This window comes from Salvelinus fontinalis, chromosome 12, assembly GCF_029448725.1.
Source record: "Salvelinus fontinalis isolate EN_2023a chromosome 12, ASM2944872v1, whole genome shotgun sequence".
NCBI lineage: Eukaryota > Metazoa > Chordata > Actinopteri > Salmoniformes > Salmonidae > Salvelinus > Salvelinus fontinalis.
Window position 1 is genome coordinate 23370405 of NC_074676.1, and position 20079 is coordinate 23390483.

Genomic DNA, 20079 nt, shown 5'->3' on the forward strand with positions numbered 1-20079 from the left:
CAGGAAAATAATCCTGCAGCAACAGGAAATGTAAATTGTTATAATTAATGGACAATTTTGTAGGGGTTGATACATTTTTCGTAAGGGAAGTCTTAAATTTCAAAGTGGAAATTACAAACTGCAATACAGGTTTAACATTTCCTGCAGTGGAGGATAGTTCTCCTGCAACAGGGTGATCAAATAAAAGATCCTACATCTGTAGTAGACCTCTTTCGGAAGTGTGTTTACTCCCTCTGTTTCCAGAGTAAATAACTAAAGGATGTTCCTTCTCATGTCCAGGTGGGCCGCTCTAACGCTAAGAAGTCCTACGAGGCAGTGATCAGGCAGCTCCTCCAGAAGCCCAACGCCCGCGTGGCTGTCCTCTTCCTGCGCAGCGATGATGCTCGGGAACTCCTCTCTGCTGCTGCTCGACTTAACGCTACCTTCATCTGGGTGGCCAGTGACGGCTGGGGGGCACAGGAGAGCATTGTCAAGGGCAATGAAGCCACAGCCAACGGGGCCATCACCCTGGAGCTGGCGGCCAATCCCGTGCCGGCGTTCAACCGCTACTTCCTGTCTCTGGATCCAATCAACAACCACCGCAACCCCTGGTACCGAGAATTCTGGGAGCAGAAGTTCCAGTGCTCGCTTGGAGGAGGGGGTGGAGGAGTAGGAGCTGGGGCAGGAGGAGTAGGGTCAGGGGGAACAGTGTCTCTCTCTCTCCCTCCCTGTGAGAAGGGTGTGTTGGTGGATGATAGTAACTTTGAGCCGGAGTCCAAGATCATGTTTGTGGTGAATGCGGTATATGCCGTGGCCCACGCCCTCGATAAGATGCAGAGAACACTGTGTTCCAACACCACCAAGCTCTGTGACAGCATGAAGGCTCTGGATGGACGTAAGCTCTACAGAGACTACCTTCTCAACATCAGCTTCACAGGTCAGTACTATAGACTACCTAGTGATCATCAGCTTCACAGGTCAGTAATGTAGACTACCTCCTCAATATCAGCTTCACAGGTCAGTACTGTAGACTACCTAGTGATCATCAGCTTCACAGGTCAGTACTGTAGACTACCTCCTCAACATCAGCTTCACAGGTCAGTACTGTAGACTACCTCCTCAATATCAGCTTCACAGGTCAGTACTGTAGACTACCTAGTGATCATCAGCTTCACAGGTCAGTACTGTAGACTACTTAGTGATCATCAGCTTCACAGGTCAGTACTGTAGACTACCTCCTCAACATCAGCTTCACAGGTCAGTACTGTAGACTCCCTAGTGATCATCAGCTTCACAGGTCAGTACTGTAGACTACCTAGTGATCATCAGCTTCACAGGTCAGTACTGTAGACTACCTAGTGATCATCAGTTTCACAGGTCAGTACTATAGACTACCTCCTAAACATCAGCTTCACAGGTCAGTACTGTAGACTACCTCCTCAATATCAGTTTCACAGGTCAGTACTGTAGACTACCTAGTGATCATCGGCTTCACAGGTCAGTACTGTAGACTACCTAGTGATCATCAGCTTCACAGGTCAGTACTGTAGACTACCTCGTGATCATCAGCTTCACAGGTCAGTACTGTAGACTACCTAGTGATCATCAGTTTCACAGGTCAGTACTGTAGACTACCTCCTCAATATCAGTTTCACAGGTCAGTACTGTAGACTACCTAGTGATCATCAGCTTCACATGTCAGTACTGTAGACTACCTAGTGATCATCGGCTTCACTGGTCAGTACTGTAGACTACCTAGTGATCATCAGCTTCACAGGTCAGTACTGTAGACTACCTCGTGATCATCAGCTTCACAGGTCAGTACTGTAGACTACCTAGTGATCATCAGCTTCACAGGTCAGTACTGTAGACAACCTCCTCAACATCAGTTTCACAGGTCAGTACTGTAGACTACCTCCTCAATATCAGTTTCACAGGTCAGTACTGTAGACTAACTAGTGATCATCGGCTTCACAGGTCAGTACTGTAGACTACCTAGTGATCCTCAACTTCACTGGTCAGTACTGTAGACTACCTAGTGATCATCGGCTTCACAGGTCAGTACTGTAGACTACCTAGTGATCATCGGCTTCACAGGTCAGTACTGTAGACTACCTAGTGATCATCGGCTTCAAAGGTCAGTACTGTAGACTACCTCCTCAATATCAGCTTCACAGGTCAGTACTGTAGACTACCTAGTGATCATCAGCTTCACAGGTCAGTACTGTAGACTACTTAGTGATCATCAGCTTCACAGGTCAGTACTGTAGACTACCTCCTCAACATCAGCTTCACAGGTCAGTACTGTAGACTCCCTAGTGATCATCAGCTTCACAGGTCAGTACTGTAGACTACCTAGTGATCATCAGCTTCACAGGTCAGTACTGTAGACTACCTAGTGATCATCAGTTTCACAGGTCAGTACTATAGACTACCTACTCAACATCAGCTTCACAGGTCAGTACTGTAGACTACCTCGTGATCATCAGCTTCACAGGTCAGTACTGTAGACTACCTAGTGATCATCAGTTTCACAGGTCAGTACTGTAGACTACCTCCTCAATATCAGTTTCACAGGTCAGTACTGTAGACTACCTAGTGATCATCAGCTTCACATGTCAGTACTGTAGACAACCTCCTCAACATCAGTTTCACAGGTCAGTACTGTAGACTACCTCCTCAATATCAGTTTCACAGGTCAGTACTGTAGACTACCTAGTGATCATCAGCTTCACAGGTCAGTACTGTAGACTACCTAGTGATCATCGGCTTCACAGGTCAGTACTGTAGACTACCTAGTGATCATCAGTTTCACAGGTCAGTACTGTAGACTACCTCCTCAATATCAGTTTCACAGGTCAGTACTGTAGACTACCTAGTGATCATCAGCTTCACATGTCAGTACTGTAGACAACCTCCTCAACATCAGTTTCACAGGTCAGTACTGTAGACTACCTCCTCAATATCAGTTTCACAGGTCAGTACTGTAGACTACCTAGTGATCATCGGCTTCACAGGTCAGTACTGTAGACTACCTATTGATCATCAGCTTCACAGGTCAGTACTGTAGACTACCTCGTGATCATCAGCTTCACAGGTCAGTACTGTAGACTACCTAGTGATCATCAGTTTCACAGGTCAGTACTGTAGACTACCTAGTGATCATCAGTTTCACAGGTCAGTACTGTAGACTACCTCCTCAATATCAGTTTCACAGGTCAGTACTGTAGACTACCTAGTGATCATCAGCTTCACAGGTCAGTACTGTAGACTACCTAGTGATCATCGGCTTCACTGGTCAGTACTGTAGACTACCTAGTGATCATCGGCTTCACAGGTCAGTACTGTAGACTACCTAGTGATCATCAGCTTCACAGGTCAGTACTGTAGACTACCTCCTCAACATAAGTTTCACAGGTCAGTACTGTAGACTACCTCCTCAATATCAGTTTCACAGGTCAGTACTGTAGACTACCTAGTGATCATCAGCTTCACAGGTCAGTACTATAGACTACCTAGTGATCATCGGCTTCAAAGGTCGGTACTGTAGACTCCCTAGTGATCATCAGCTTCACAGGTCAGTACTGTAGACTACCTAGTGATCATCAGCTTCACAGGTCAGTACTGTAGACTACCTAGTGATCCTCAACTTCACTGGTCAGTACTGTAGACTACCTCCTCAATATCAGTTTCACAGGTCAGTACTGTAGACTACCTAGCAATCATCAGCTTCACAGGTCAGTACTGTAGACTACCTAGTGATCCTCAACTTCACTGGTCAGTACTGTAGACTACCTAGTGATCCTCAACTTCACTGGTCAGTACTGTAGACTACCTAGTGATCATCGGCTTCACAGGTCAGTACTGTAGACTACCTAGTGATCATCGGCTTCACAGGTCAGTACTGTAGACTACCTAGTGATCATCGGCTTCAAAGGTCGGTACTGTAGACTCCCTAGTGATCATCAGCTTCACAGGTCAGTACTGTAGACTACCTCGTGATCATCAGCTTCACAGGTCAGTACTGTAGACTACCTAGTGATCATCAGCTTCACAGGTCAGTACTGTAGACTTCCTCCTCAACATCAGCTTCACAGGTCATTACTGTAGACTACCTCCTCAATATCAGTTTCACAGGTCAGTACTGTAGACTACCTAGCAATCATCAGCTTCACAGGTCAGTACTGTAGACTACCTAGTGATCCTCAACTTCACTGGTCAGTACTGTAGACTACCTAGTGATCCTCAACTTCACAGGTCAGTACTGTAGACTACCTAGTGATCCTCAACTTCACTGGTCAGTACTGTAGACTACCTAGTGATCCTCAACTTCACAGGTCAGTACTGTAGACTACCTAGTGATCATCAGCTTCACTGGTCAGTACTGTAGACTACCTAGTAATCCTCAACTTCACTGGTCAGTACTGTAGACTACCTAGTGATCATCAGCTTCACAGGTCAGTGCTGTAGACTACCTAGTGATCCTCAACTTCACTGCTCAGTACTGTAGACTACCTAGTGATCATCGGCTTCACAGGTCAGTACTGTAGACTACCTAGTGATCATCGGCTTCACAGGTCAGTACTGTAGACTACCTAGTGATCCTCAACTTCACTGGTCAGTACTGTAGACTACCTAGTGATCATCGGCTTCACAGGTCAGTACTGTAGACTCCCTAGTGATCATCAGCTTCACAGGTCAGTACTGTAGACTACCTAGTGATCATCAGCTTCACAGGTCAGTACTGTAGACTACCTCGTGATCATCAGCTTCACAGGTCAGTACTGTAGACTACCTAGTGATCATCAGCTTCACAGGTCAGTACTGTAGACTACCTCCTCAATATCAGTTTCACAGGTCAGTACTGTAGACTACCTAGCGATCATCAGCTTCACAGGTCAGTACTGTAGACTACCTAGTGATCCTCAACTTCACTGGTCAGTACTGTAGACTACCTAGTGATCATCGGCTTCACAGGTCAGTACTGTAGACTACCTAGTGATCCTCAACTTCACTGGTCAGTACTGTAGACTACCCAGTGATCATCAGCTTCACAGGTCAGTACTGTAGACTACCTAGTGATCATCGGCTTCACAGGTCAGTACTGTAGACTACCTAGTGATCATCAGTTTCACAGGTCAGTACTGTAGACTACCTCCTCAATATCAGTTTCACAGGTCAGTACTGTAGACTACCTAGTGATCCTCAACTTCACAGGTCAGTACTGTAGACTACCTAGTGATCCTCAACTTCACAGGTCAGTACTGTAGACTACCCAGTGATCATCAGCTTCACTGGTCAGTACTGTAGACTACCTAGTGATCCTCAACTTCACTGGTCAGTACTGTAGACTACCTAGTGATCATCGGCTTCACAGGTCAGTACTGTAGACTACCTAGTGATCCTCAACTTCACTGGTCAGTACTGTAGACTACCTAGTGATCATCAGCTTCACAGCTCAGTACTGTAGACTACCTCCTCAACATCAGCTTCACAGGTCAGTACTGTAGACCACCTAGTGATCCTCAACTTCACAGGTCAGTACTGTAGACTACCTAGTGATCATCAGCTTCACTGGTCAGTACTGTAGACTACCTAGTGATCCTCAACTTCACAGGTCAGTACTGTAGACTACCTCCTCAACATCAGTTTCACAGGTCAGTACTGTAGACTACCTCCTCAATATCAGTTTCGCAGGTCAGTACTGTAGACTACCTAGTGATCATCAGCTTCACTGGTCAGTAATGTAGACCTGGCAGAATGGGAGGAGAGGGGCAGAGTGAGGGATGGAAGCAGTGGAACAGAGAGAGGTGAAAGGGGAATGCTCAACATTAACTTCACTGTTTGGACTGTTTGAGGGGAGGGAGAGACATGAAATGGGGAGATAAGAGGGTTCATTAGAAGAGAGAGAAGGGGAGAGAGATATGCAAGAATTGCTTTGGCAAGCATAGCAACAGGAAACATATAAGAATAGTTCACCTTAATTGACATGTACTGTAATGGTTGCTGGTTGCCATCTATTAGATATGTGTAATTGATATGACAGCACAGAGCTCAAGTTAATCGAGACTCCTATAGTAGTAATAATGCAATTGTGCGTGTGTGTGTGTGTGTGTGTGTGTGTGTGTGTGTGTGTGTGTGTGTGTGTGTGTGTGTGTGTGTGTGTGTGTGTGTGTGTGCGTGCGTGCGTGCGTGCGTGCGTGCGTGCGTGCGTGCGTGCGTGCGTGCGTGCGTGCGTGCGTGCGTGCGTGCGTGTTATAGGCTCATATAGCAGGAGCGTCTCTGAAGACTGGAGAGAAGGAAAGGGAAAAATCGGATTGGGTTGAGTGGCAGGTGCGGTACAAAGACATAGGGATAAATACACTGCTGTTGGAGAGAGAGAGAGAGAGAGAGAGAGAGAGAGAGAGAGAGAGAGACAGACAGACAGACAGACAGACAGACAGACAGGTTTTGAGCTGTTTATTCCCTTTCTAACCATGACCAATGGGGGACATCAAAATACCTCAACAAACAGCACTGCCACTACAGCTTTAGAGAGAGAGGGAGAGGGAGGTGTTTGGCATAGGGAGACTGACAGGTCGACTGAAGTGGGGAGAGGTAAAGAGAAAGGTAGCAGTAGTGAAAGGGAGTGAGGTGGAGAGATAGCAGGAGGGAAAGAGAGATAGGAGATAGAGGGAGAGAGAGGGGGAGGCAGGGAAGTAGAGCTGGGTTGCTGGTGGAGTGGGACAGTATGCGTCAGCAGAGGAAGATTCTCTTTGAAATTCCACATCTTCATTTCTCAAGCTGCAAATCAAAGGGCTCAGAGCACGGCTGTCTCGGGGAGAGTGGGAGAGAGAGAGGAAGAGAGGGAGAGAGAGGAAGAGAGAGAGAGGAGAGAGGCTGCCTCAGCCACAGCCTCCAGTGAGCAGGAGTGGAGTGGAGGTGGGAAGAATAAGTCTGAAGATGGAGGGAGGGCCGGAGAAAAAGTGAGAGAGATCGGGGGAGTCGCTCTGATCTGTCGCTCTGATCTACTAGCATCCCCATAGTCAATCTCCCCTCTCATTCCCTCTCTCACCCTACCTCCCAATCGTTGCTCTCACCCTCCCTCCTTCCCTCCTTTCTCTATCTCACCCTCCTTCCCTCATCCATCCCTCCCTCCACTCTTACTGCAACAGACATGTTACAGTTAGGAACAGATAGACGTGGTACAGTGGTGATCAAAGCCAGGAGGATGAGGCTGAACAGACTGATGCTTCTGATGATTAGGATGATGACGATGATGATCATTTTGTGTGCTGTAGTTTGCATGTGTGTGATGAGTATCATTTAGCGCAGTCTCAATGTTCTTCTAGACCAGAGCCCTCTCTGTAGCTATGCTGTTGCTATGGTAATTAAGCTGACACTATGGCCAATTGTGGAAGTAGTCCGGTAGATGTGAGCTCTCTCAAAGCCAACCGCTAAACACCAGCGCTGGGGTTACGAAAAAAGTAATATATTTCCTATTACTTTTCAACAATAACAAATTACTTTACTTATTACTCCCTGGGAAAAGTAATTTGTTGCACTACTCGTTATATTACTTTTGCGCTACTACATGTCCTCACTCAATGTAAACAATGTAAATGTTACGTTATGTAGGCCTATACACCAATACAAGTAGCCTAATAATGACAGATTGTACCGTGGATAAGGGCAGAATTCCCTCTACTATATATACACCCATCAACACGGTTGTTCAGGTCTCCCTGGGTTACATCCTGTCCTCCTGAACAATTCAAATAAAGCCTTGGTTGTCTGGATGAGGTAGGCCTACACCTACAGTCATCTTCAGCAGCAGTGGTCGGGTCTCGGGGGTGTTTGGCAAAACGTTTTGTAATGGCGTGTTGCCTTTGCAGGGGATTCATGAGATGGGAAGTCTTGTTTCGAGCAGCGGAGAGGTGTTTCTCGCCTGGGCACAGTTGACATTTTACATTTATATTCTTGTCATTTTGTCCCACCAAATCAAAGTAATGGGAGTACTTCCACGCAGAAAATGTCAATGTTTTTAAACATTGCACCAGCAGAGAGGGAATAATAATCACAAATATTGATTTGGATCAAGAAGTGTAATAGGAGGGGACTGATAACAGAAGTATCAACCTATGTCTTTAGTAAATAACTGCAATATTATTACTCAGATTGGAACAGTAACGCTGTTATATTACTAAGTACTGCAAAAAGTCATATTATTACTCTACAGCCCCAACACTGCTAAACACACACACACACACACACACACACACACACACACACACACACACACACACACACACAGAGCTTTGCAAGAAGCCACAGCTTCAGATTTTTATTTTTTGCTGTCATGAAATCGCAGACACCCCCCACCCACACACTTTTCAAAGACATCATTCAACTCCCACCTACCGTCCCCCATCTGCAGTAAACAAATCAGTCAACACACACACACACACACACACACACACACACACACACACACACACACACACACACACACACACACACACACACACACACACACACACACACACACACACACACACAGACACACACACACACACACACAGACACACAGACAGACAGACAGACAGACAGACAGACAGACACATGCAACCTCCTGTTCAAATAGTTGTCATATTCCCTGTCCTCTGCACCTTTATGTGTGTGTGTGTGTGTGTATGTGTGTGTGTGTGTGTGTGTGTGTGTGTGTGTGTGTGTGTGTGTGTGTGTGTGTGTGTGTGTGTGTGTGTGTGTGTGTGTGTGTGTGTGTGTGTGTGTGTGTGTGTGTGTGTGTGTGTGTGTGTGTGTGTGTGTGTGTGTGTGTGTGTGTGTGTGTGTGTGTGGTAGCAGAGCGAGGAGAGGCGTTGTGCCTTCAGGGCCGTATTGAGCTGAGAGCTTACTGTAACGGTTACATGCCAGAGAACAACCTTCACTTTCTCTCTCCCTCCCCCACCCTGTTTCACACATGGAAACAGGGATTCCCACTCATAAACACTTCTCAAGCTTCTTGCCTGGGTGCCATCATCCCTTCCCTCCCTTCACTTCCATCCCTCCCTTCCAGCAGATTAGCATTTATTGGGAGGATTCATGTACTGAGCGCAGCTCTGCAGAGTGGTCACTAGCTGGCACAGCCACAAAGTCATTAAACCTAACCCTAACCATAGCTTTAACCACACTTCTGACCCGTCATGTCTAACCCGATCCTTAAATTAAGACCAAAAAGCTCAATTTTGTTTTCAGGATTTTTGGGGGGCGGAAATCACTCAGGTCTGCCTACAGGACAAGACTCATCCCAATAAACATCAACCTGCTCCCTTCCATCCATCCCTTTTCCCTTTCTTTAGCTCATCCTTTTATCTCACTCTTCTCTTCTCTCTTCCCTACCTCTTCTTTTTTATAGCTTTTTCTTTAAAACCACTTCTCTGGAGTGCTATCACTTGTTCTTCTCTTTCTATCTCTTCTTTGTGTCTATTATTTGGTTCCTCCCTTCTCTTGTCATCCCCTCCTGTCTCCTCTCTTATCTTGTCTATCACTCCTCAGCTCTCTTCTCCCCTCCTGTCTCCTCTCTTATCTTGTCTATCACTCCTCACCTCTCTTCTCCCCTCCTGTCTCCTCTCTTATCGTGTCTATCACTCCTCACCTCTCTTCTCCCCTCCTGTCTCCTCTCTTATCTTGTCTATCACTCCTCAGCTCTCTTCTCCCCTCCTGTCTCCTCTCTTATCTTGTCTATCACTCCTCACCTCTCTTCTCCCCTCCTGTCTCCTCTCTTATCTTGTCTATCACTCCTCACCTCTCTTCTCCCCTCCTGTCTCCTCTCTTATCTTGTCTATCACTCCTCACCTCTCTTCTCCCCTCCTGTCTCCTCTCTTATCTTGTCTATCACTCCTCAGCTCTCTTCTCCCCTGCTATTCCCTCTTTTGTCTCCTCTATCACTCCTCTCCTCTCTTCTCCCCTGCTATTCCCTCTTTTGTCTCCTCTATCACTCTGCTCCTCTCTTCTCCCCTGCTATTCCCTCTTTTGTCTCCTCTATCACTCCTCTCCTCTCTTCTCCCCTGCTATTCCCTCTTTTGTCTCCTCTATCACTCCTTTCATCTCTTCTCCCCTGCTATTCCCTCTTTTGTCTCCTCTATCACTCCTGTCCTATCTTCTTTCCTTTCTCTCTCTTCTCTCTCTTCTTTTCCGTCTGCTGTCCAGTCTGACTCTCAGTCTCTGGAGAGAAAGACCACAGAGAGAATAGATATAGCCCATTGTGATGTTTTTCATGTGTCTCTCTCTCTCTGGGACACACTTGTAAGAGGTCATCACTCCAAACACGGCTGATTGGACTGAACATTCCCCACGCCTAATGTACATCAAACACTCACACACATGCACACACACATACATACGCCTTGCCAAATGCACATTACACACATCACTTTACATTGCAGCTCTAAAGATGTTAGGGAGGGTGGGAGAGAAAGAGGATGTAAAAGTGGGAGGAACAGAAATAGAGAGCATGAGGGGAAGGATGAAGAGACTGCCTCTGGGATCTCACAATATTTTACTCATCACCGCATTTACTGCAAGGAGAGGAGAGCAGAGGAGAAGAGAGCACAGGAAAGGAGAGCAGAGGAGAGGAGAGTGCAGGAGAGGAGAGCACAAGAGAGGAGAGCACAGAAGAGGAGAACACAAGAGAGGAGAGCACAGGAGAGGAGAGCAGAGGAGAGGAGAGTGCAGGAGAGGAGAGCACGGGAGAGGAGAGCACAAGAGAGGAGAGCACAGGAGAGGAGAGCACAGGAGAGGAGAGCACAGGAGAGGAGAGGAGAGCACAAGAGAGGAGAGCACAGGAGAGAAGAGCACAGGAGAGGAGAGCACAGGAGAGGAGAGCACAGGAGAGGAGAGCGCAGGAGAGCAGAGGAGAGGAGAGCACAGGAGAGGAGAGCACAGGAGAGAAGAGCACAGGAGAGGAGAGCGCAGGAGAGGAAAGCAGAGGAGAGGAGAGCAGAGGAGAGGAGAGGAGAGCAGAGGAGATGAAAGGAAAGGAGATAAAGGGCTGAGAGAGCACAGGAGAGGAGAGCACAGGAGAGAATAGGAGATGAGAGGCTGAGATTTTCCTAGCATATGTTGCACAAAGCATATACAGTCTAAATGTTACCTGTCCCCTAGAGTGTGGTGACATCAGCTAATCAACAGCCAGACAGGTGGACTCTCTCTCTCTCTCTTTCTCTCTCTCTCTCACCCCCCTCCCTCTCTCTTTCTGCAGTATCACATGATGTATTCCCTCTCTTCCCCCCATCATTGGATTAAAGGGGATTGGTTCACCCCCTCCCAGTAATACCCAGCATCCCCTGCGGCCAGCGTGTTAGCCCTACATGGTCGAGAGTGTAATTCATTTCTGAACTACTGAATGAAAGCCCTGCTTCCCCTTACTTTTAATTCATCCAGAATAATAAAGACTCTCTCATTTACAAGTCAAGTTATGAATGTTTTAAACTATGAATTTGGCCTCAGAATTATTTTACTCTATCTGTATTTTTATCTTCTAACTGTCCTATGTATTGCTGCTCTATAGTCTTAGTAGCTGTAGTTTAGTTCCAGCTTTTTGAGTGCATGCTGCATGAGAGAGAGAGAGAGAGAGAGAGGGAGAGATAGAGAGAGAGAGAGATAGAGAGAGAGAGAGAGGGAGAGGGAGAGATAGAGAGAGAGAGAGATAGAGAGAGAGAGAGGGGGAGAGAGAGTAAACAATAGGCGGATGGTGTAGACAGATTTGCTCTGCATATGCATGCAGTGTAGTGCAGTGCTTTACTGTCTATCGTAAAGCTGCAGACTTCAGCCTTTTTCCAACATCAGTGAGGACTACGGCGGGAGTTCTTCATTCCGCTAGAGCTCTCAGCAAAGCAGATACTGCTGGGGAGACCTAGGCAGAGTCACGCTAACCTCGGAGCCTGAACTGGTCTCCCAGAGCTCTTAACCTAGAACAAGATGAGGGAGAGGTATGCCTTTCCTCTGGGCTACCTATGTTTTCTAGACGGATATGGTCAGATACTGGGTCACATAGAACGTTATAGGAAGTTGCAGGACGAACAGTATACAGGTTTGTTAGGAGTGTGTGTGCCTTGGTGTGTTATGTGTGCGTGCATACGTGTGTATGTTCAGCAGTTGGCATTGCCATGTGAGTGTGAGTGTACGTTGGACACAGGCACCAAACCTGAATGAACCAGATCCCACAGCCATAGAAACCAAATACCTGTACTGGTGGGTTTGGGGATCTGATAGCAACCAAATACCTCTACTGGTGGGTTTGGGGATCTGATAGCAACCAAATACCTCTACTGGTGGGGGTGGGGATCTGATAGCAACCAATACCTCTACTGGTGGGGGTGGGGATCTGATAGCAACCAAATACCTCTACTGGTGGGGGTGGGGATCTGATAGCAACCAAATACCTCTACTGGTGGGGGTGGGGATCTGATAGCAACCAAATCCATTCTCTTCATGGTTGTTGTTTTTCTACCACCTTGTCTTTGTCAGATCTACACAGTCATCAAAATCTCCTCCAGTAGCCTAGGAGTGGCTATAACTTGCAGTGTTAAGTCAGTACTGACTGCCAGCAAGGTCTCAGGTCTCTGTGGGAAATAGAAGAGGTACTGGTGTTGGATCAGAGACATGTGAGTGCCCTCTGGGGACAGACAGCAGACTAATCCTGAATTCTCAAACACCTCCTTAACCAGGCACAAATCACTAATGTAGATCTGAGTGAGGGACTATAGGAGTCGGGTGTAGGGACAAGGGCTTGATTTGGAATTCAGCACACCAGTTCTAACACATAATCATAATGTGGCCAATTAACCTTTAACACAAAGCTGATATGCTAATAGGGTGCAGTTATGATAATGAGGGAGGTGTGTGTGTGTCTCTGTGTGTCTAACCTTATTGCTTTATTATATAGAGAGAGATTAGCTGCATTTTGCAGTATTAAGAATGTTCAGCTATTCTCAGTCTTAAGATCTTATCAGCTTTTCCTTATTGAAATGATTTAACTTTTATTTCGGAAAGAAGCCTAAGCACTGCCAATATCCTCTGTGAGTGACAGAAAGAGAGGGAGGGATGTATTGAGGGTGGAGAGAGAGAGAAAGAGGGGGATAGAGAAGAGGGGGAGAGAGACTCAGGTTGTCTTTGTGATTTATGGATTTCATAAGCCCTAAACCCTCTCTGGTCTGACACTCCATACTTCTCTCATCTCATTGAGTCTTCACAGCTATCACAGCTTTAGTCCTAGTCAGCAGACACGCACGCACGCACGCACGCACGCACACACACACACACACACACACACACACACACACACACACACACACACACACACACACACACACACACACACACACACACACACACACACACACACACACTACCAAAAACAGGTATGCTCACACACATACACAGGCTAACAAATGCAGGTATGCTCGCACACACACAAACACACACACACCCAACGATGTCAGCTTTAGTCCCAATCTGCCACTGTGCTCAGAACCATGTGCTATAAACCAGTTAGAAGGGGACCCAACAGAGGACGCACACACACACACACACACACACACACACACACACACACACACACACACACACACACACACACACACACACACACACACACACACACACACACACACACACACACACACACACACACACTCCCATGAGTTTCCTCTAGAATACCAAGTGTTCCGTAGATGGTTGTCCTTATATGACCTGATCCTGAGGTGCATATAAAGCACAGGGTCTATGTCAAGCACATAACAGTGTCATGGGGAAACAGGCCTCACTAAGACACACTGAGCATTTACAGCCCCTCAGTAAACACAATCTGACTCTATCTTGGTCATTGTCACAGCTCTATATAGGCCTACCTCATAGGGGTAAACATCAGTCAGTCACCCTCATGCGTTTCCTCTTGAAGTGGAGTTTCGGTAAACCACACTCACACAATTACTAATTTTGTCCAGGCTTTAGCTCGACTTTTTGTGGTACAGAGGCAACAGGTTCAATCCCAGTCAGTAACATTAGTGTTGTGACACTCTCATAAAGCGGTGTATGTTCTGAGCTTCTTCTCTCTGCAGTTGTGTTGTTGAGTACAGGATATTGTCCTCAGTGAGATGCTGTAACAAAGGTCTTAAAGCTCCAGAAACACTTGCTACATTCTTAGTTTGTCACACCGACTGGCTCTGTACGTGGTGTATGTCTTGGAATCCAATACACCCCTCTGTGTGACACTGCTCTGTTCATATTGACTTTGAAATTGAAATCCTGACACTAGTTCCATTCTGTTTCTTATCTTCTCTCCTCATCTCTCTTCTCTAATGCCCTACCATTCTCTTTCACTCCCCTGCTCCTCTCCTCTCTCCTCATCCTTCTCTCTCTCTTTCTCATTCTGCCTCCCCCCTCCTTCTCTCTCTTAGCTCCCTTCTCTCCTCCCGGTAGTGAAACCGTGGTGAAGTTTGATGCCTATGGCGACGGAATGGGACGCTACAACATCTTCAGTTACCAGCACAACGCTGATCGCTACGGATACGTGCCCATCGGTGAGTGGGCGGAGACTCTGAGCCTGAGCAGTGACCTGATTCGCTGGCCAAGGGAGGTGGTGCCCCCATCCCAGTGCAGCGACCCGTGTGCCCGCAACGAGATGAAGAAGATGCAGGCTGGTGAGGAACACACACATAGGGCTTAAGCAGATCTAGTGACATCACTAGCAGAGGTTTCAGTGTAATTTGTTTTGGAAGAATGAAATGATTGGAGCAGCTGGCTCTCATGTAAACATCCTAGTTTCCTTTTCTTACATAAAAGCTGCCTAAAGTAATGTATTTGTTTTATACCTGTATCTTGTAGGAGAGTACTGTTGTTGGATCTGTACGGCGTGTGAGGCTCATGAGTACCTAGCTGATGAGTTCACCTGTTCGCCCTGTGCCCCTGGCCAGTGGCCCAGCGAAGACCTCACTTCCTGTTACGACCTGCCTGAGGACTACATCATGTGGGAGGATGCCTGGGCTATCGGACCAATCAGCATCGCCGTTGTTGGGTGAGAAGTTAGAGGAGAGGAAAAGGGATCAGTCTCATCAGTTGGGATAGGCCTAAACTGTAGGCTTTTGTTCAGGCCCAGCATTAACACTATACACTTTTCCCAAAGGGGATTCAACAAAGTAAACTGAAACTGATCTACTCACCATCTGCAGGTTCCTGTGTACATCGCTGGTGTTCTGGGTGTTTGTGAGACACAACAGCACGCCCCTGGTGAAGGCATCAGGCAGAGAGTTATGTTACATTCTACTGCTGGGTGTCTTCATGTCCTACTCCCTCACCTTCCTCTTCCTGGCCAAGCCCTCGCCTGCTATCTGCGCCATGCGACGCCTCGGCCTCAGCACCTCATTCGCTGTCTGCTACTCTGCCCTGCTCACCAAGACCAATCGGATCGCCCGGATCTTCAGTGGGGTGAAGGACGGGGGCGGGACCACGAAGCCGCGCTTCATAAGCCCCACGTCCCAGGTCAGAGGTCATCCTAGCTGTCAGAAGATGGGGGAGGGAAGAGGGAGGGAAAAAAGAGATGGAGGGAGAGATAGAGGAACAGAGGTAGGGAGAGATGGAAGGAGGAGGGAGATGGAGGGAGAGATAGAGGAACAGAGGTAGGGAGAGATGGAAGGAGGAGGGAGATGGAGGGAGAGATAGAGGAACAGAGGTAGGGAGAGATGGAAGGAGGAGGGAGATGGAGGGAGAGATAGAGGAACAGAGGTAGGGAGAGATGGAAGGAGGAGGGAGATGGAGGGAGAGATAGAGGAACAGAGGTAGGGAGAGATGGAAGGAGGAGGGAGATGGAGGGAGAGATAGAGGAACAGAGGTAGGGAGAGATGGAAGGAGGAGGGAGATGGAGGGAGAGATAGAGGAACAGAAGTAGGGAGAGATGGAGGAACAGAGGTAGGGAGAGATGGAAGGAGGAGGGAGATGGAGGGAGAGATAGAGGAACAGAGGTAGGGAGAGATGGAGGAACAGAGGTAGGGAGAGATGGAAGGAGGAGGGAGATGGAGGCAGAGATAGAGGAACAGAGGTAGGGAGAGATGGAAGGAGGAGGGAGATGGAGGGAGAGATAGAGGAACAGAGGTAGGGAGAGATGGAAGGAGGAGGGAGATGGAGGGAGAGATAGAGGAACAGAGGTAGGGAGAGATGGAAGGAGGAGGGAGATGGAGGGAGAGATAGAGGAACAGAGGTAGGGAGAGATGGAAGGAGGAGGGAGATGGAGGGAGAGATAGAGGAACAGAGGTAGGGAGAGATGGAAGGAGGAGGGAGATGGAGGGAGAGATAGAGGAACAGAGGTAGGGAGAGATGGAAGGAGGAGGGAGATGGAGGGAGAGATAGAGGAACAGAGGTAGGGAGAGATGGAAGGAGGAGGGAGATGGAGGGAGAGATAGAGGAACAGAAGTAGGGAGAGATGGAGGAACAGAGGTAGGGAGAGATGGAAGGAGGAGGGAGATGGAGGGAGAGATAGAGGAACAGAGGTAGGGAGAGATGGAAGGAGGAGGGAGATGGAGGGAGAGATAGAGGAACAGAGGTAGGGAGAGATGGAAGGAGGAGGGAGATGGAGGGAGAGATAGAGGAACAGAGGTAGGGAGAGATGGAAGGAGGAGGGAGATGGAGGGAGAGATAGAGGAACAGAGGTAGGGAGAGATGGAAGGAGGAGGGAGATGGAGGGAGAGATAGAGGAACAGAAGTAGGGAGAGATGGAAGGAGGAGGGAGATGGAGGGAGAGATAGAGGAACAGAAGTAGGGAGAGATGGAAGGAGGAGGGAGATGGAGGGAGAGATAGAGGAACAGAGGTAGGGAGAGATGGAAGGAGGAGGGAGATGGAGGGAGAGATAGAGGAACAGAGGTAGGGAGAGATGGAAGGAGGAGGGAGATGGAGGGAGAGATAGAGGAACAGAGGTAGGGAGAGATGGAAGGAGGAGGGAGATGGAGGGAGAGATAGAGGAACAGAGGTAGGGAGAGATGGAAGGAGGAGGGAGATGGAGGGAGAGATAGAGGAACAGAGGTAGGGAGAGATGGAAGGAGGAGGGAGATGGAGGGAGAGATAGAGGAACAGAGGTAGGGAGAGATGGAAGGAGGAGGGAGATGGAGGGAGAGATAGAGGAACAGAGGTAGGGAGAGATGGAAGGAGGAGGGAGATGGAGGGAGAGATAGAGGAACAGAGGTAGGGAGAGATGGAAGGAGGAGGGAGATGGAGGGAGAGATAGAGGAACAGAGGTAGGGAGAGATGGAAGGAGGAGGGAGATGGAGGGAGAGATAGAGGAACAGAGGTAGGGAGAGATGGAAGGAGGAGGGAGATGGAGGGAGAGATAGAGGAACAGAGGTAGGGAGAGATGGAAGGAGGAGGGAGATGGAGGGAGAGATAGAGGAACAGAAGTAGGGAGAGATGGAAGGAGGAGGGAGATGGAGGCAGATTACAGATAGATCATTTAGATGATGGTGTTGCTCTTCCCTCCCCAGGTGTTTATCTGTCTCAGTCTGATATCGGTCCAGTTAGTGTTGGTGTCAGTGTGGTTGCTGCTGGAAGTTCCTGGTACCAGGAGGTTTACGTTACCGGAGCGACGGCAGACAGTGATCCTGAAGTGTAACGTCCGTGACTCCAGCATGCTGCTGTCGCTAGGATACGACGTGCTCCTGGTCATCCTGTGTACTGTGTAGGTGGTGCAGAGGTGCTGCGTGTGATTGTGTGTGTGTGGACTTCTGAAGGTTTATCATTCAGTTTATTGCGTAAGCCTTCAAGGTTTGTTTATTCTTTCATTCTATTTGTCTCCTTTATCTGATCCTAGGTACGCCTTCAAGACCAGGAAGTGTCCAGAGAACTTCAACGAGGCTAAGTTCATAGGTTTCACCATGTACACAACCTGTATCATCTGGCTAGCCTTCCTGCCCATATTCTATGTCACATCCAGTGACTACAGGGTGAGAGCAAGGTTCACACACACACACACACACACACACACACACACACACACACACACACACACACACACACACACACACACACACACACACACACACACACACTTGCATAAACACACTTACTGTATGAACACAACCTTTATATTCATCATGAACAAACATAAGGGCAAACGTTTTAATAAGACACACTGCTGTCTTCCACTGTCGCTGGCTGCTGGATATCTGTCCTGACATGTCATGCTAACTGTTTTATGTGCACCCTTATAATGTTAATCCAAGAGGCTGCCAGGTACTGACAAACTGTCGACAAGCAGAGCAAAAGGAGGGTATGTGTTTACCTGATCCTTACAAATCACACACACACTCACACACACAGCCTTAGGCTGTGGAAAGAATTGCTTGGCCTTGGTAATCTGACTTGTGAGGTAGAGAGAAACACACTAACACCACGGCCTTGCCTGTGAGATGGTGTGTGTGTGTGCATGTGTGCATGTGTGCACTTGTACAGGAAGTGGGTACACACACATTTGTTCTTGCTTTTCTGTCTGTTCATACATACGTCCATAAAAAGCATGCACTCTTCCTTCCTCTGGTCCTCTGTTCCAGTGTAGTTACCATGTTCTCTGTCTCCCTCTGGTCCTCTGTTCCAGTGTAGTTACCATGTTCTCTGTCTCCCTCTGGTCCTCTGTTCCAGTGTAGTTACCATGTTCTCTGTCTCCCTCTGGTCCTCTGTTCCAGTGTAGTTACCATGTTCTCTTCCTTCCTCTGGTCCTCTGTTCCAGTGTAGTTACCATGTTCTCTGTCTCCCTCTGGTCCTCTGTTCCAGTGTAGTTACAATGTTCTCTTCCTTCCTCTGGTCCTCTGTTCCAGTGTAGTTACCATGTTCTCTGTCTCCCTCTGGTCCTCTGTTCCAGTGTAGTTACCATGTTCTCTGTCTCCCTCTGGTCCTCTGTTCCAGTGTAGTTACAATGTTCTCTTCCTTCCTCTGGTCCTCTGTTCCAGTGTAGTTACCATGTTCTCTGTCTCCCTCTGGTCCTCTGTTCCAGTGTAGTTACAATGTTCTCTTCCTTCCTCTGTTCCAGTGTAGTTACAATGTTCTCTTCCTTCCTCTGGTCCTCTGTTCCAGTGTAGTTACAATGTTCTCTTCCTTCCTCTGGTCCTCTGTTCCAGTGTAGTTACCATGTTCTCTGTCTCCCTCTGGTCCTCTGTTCCAGTGTAGTTACCATGTTCTCTGTCTCCCTCTGGTCCTCTGTTCCAGTGTAGTTACCATGTTCTCTGTCTCCCTCTGGTCCTCTGTTCCAGTGTAGTTACAATGTTCTCTTCCTTCCTCTGGTCCTCTGTTCCAGTGTAGTTACAATGTTCTCTGTCTCCCTCTGGTCCTCTGTTCCAGTGTAGTTACCATGTTCTCTGTCTCCCTCTGGTCCTCTGTTCCAGTGTAGTTACCATGTTCTCTTCCTTCCTCTGGTCCTCTGTTCCAGTGTAGTTACAATGTTCTCTTCCTTCCTCTGGTCCTCTGTTCCAGTGTAGTTACCATGTTCTCTGTCTCCCTCTGGTCCTCTGTTCCAGTGTAGTTACCATGTTCTCTGTCTCCCTCTGGTCCTCTGTTCCAGTGTAGTTACAATGTTCTCTTCCTTCCTCTGGTCCTCTGTTCCAGTGTAGTTACCATGTTCTCTGTCTCCCTCTGGTCCTCTGTTCCAGTGTAGTTACCATGTTCTCTGTCTCCCTCTGGTCCTCTGTTCCAGTGTAGTTACCATGTTCTCTGTCTCCCTCTGGTCCTCTGTTCCAGTGTAGTTACAATGTTCTCTTCCTTCCTCTGTTCCAGTGTAGTTACCATGTTCTCTGTCTCCCTCTGGTCCTCTGTTCCAGTGTAGTTACCATGTTCTCTGTCTCCCTCTACAGGTCCAGACCACCACCATGTGTATCTCTGTCAGTCTCAGTGGCTTTGTGGTGCTGGGCTGTATGTTTGCTCCCAAGGTCCACATCATCATGTTCCAACCACAGAAGAACGTGACCAGTCTCCGCCTCAATATCAACCGCTTCAGTGTCAGTGGTCCTGCCACCACATGCGCTTCACACGGTATGGTTAAGTTACAGTCAGAGACACTGACCACTGAGCATGGTTCGTTATGTAGC

General features: G+C 47.8%; 1 protein-coding gene across 1 annotated transcript in view; it reads left to right on the plus strand.

The window, feature by feature from the left end:
* LOC129867706 (metabotropic glutamate receptor 3-like) overlaps window positions 1-20079 on the plus strand; it is a 30985-nt gene that overhangs the window by 5516 nt on the left and 5390 nt on the right. Inside the window, exons 4-10 of the mRNA XM_055941260.1 lie at window positions 280-916; window positions 14418-14660; window positions 14845-15034; window positions 15189-15498; window positions 17488-17681; window positions 17814-17946; window positions 19846-20023. Of these exons, the coding sequence (XP_055797235.1) occupies window positions 280-916; window positions 14418-14660; window positions 14845-15034; window positions 15189-15498; window positions 17488-17681; window positions 17814-17946; window positions 19846-20023 (1885 nt within the window). The remainder of the gene's footprint in view (window positions 1-279; window positions 917-14417; window positions 14661-14844; window positions 15035-15188; window positions 15499-17487; window positions 17682-17813; window positions 17947-19845; window positions 20024-20079) is intronic.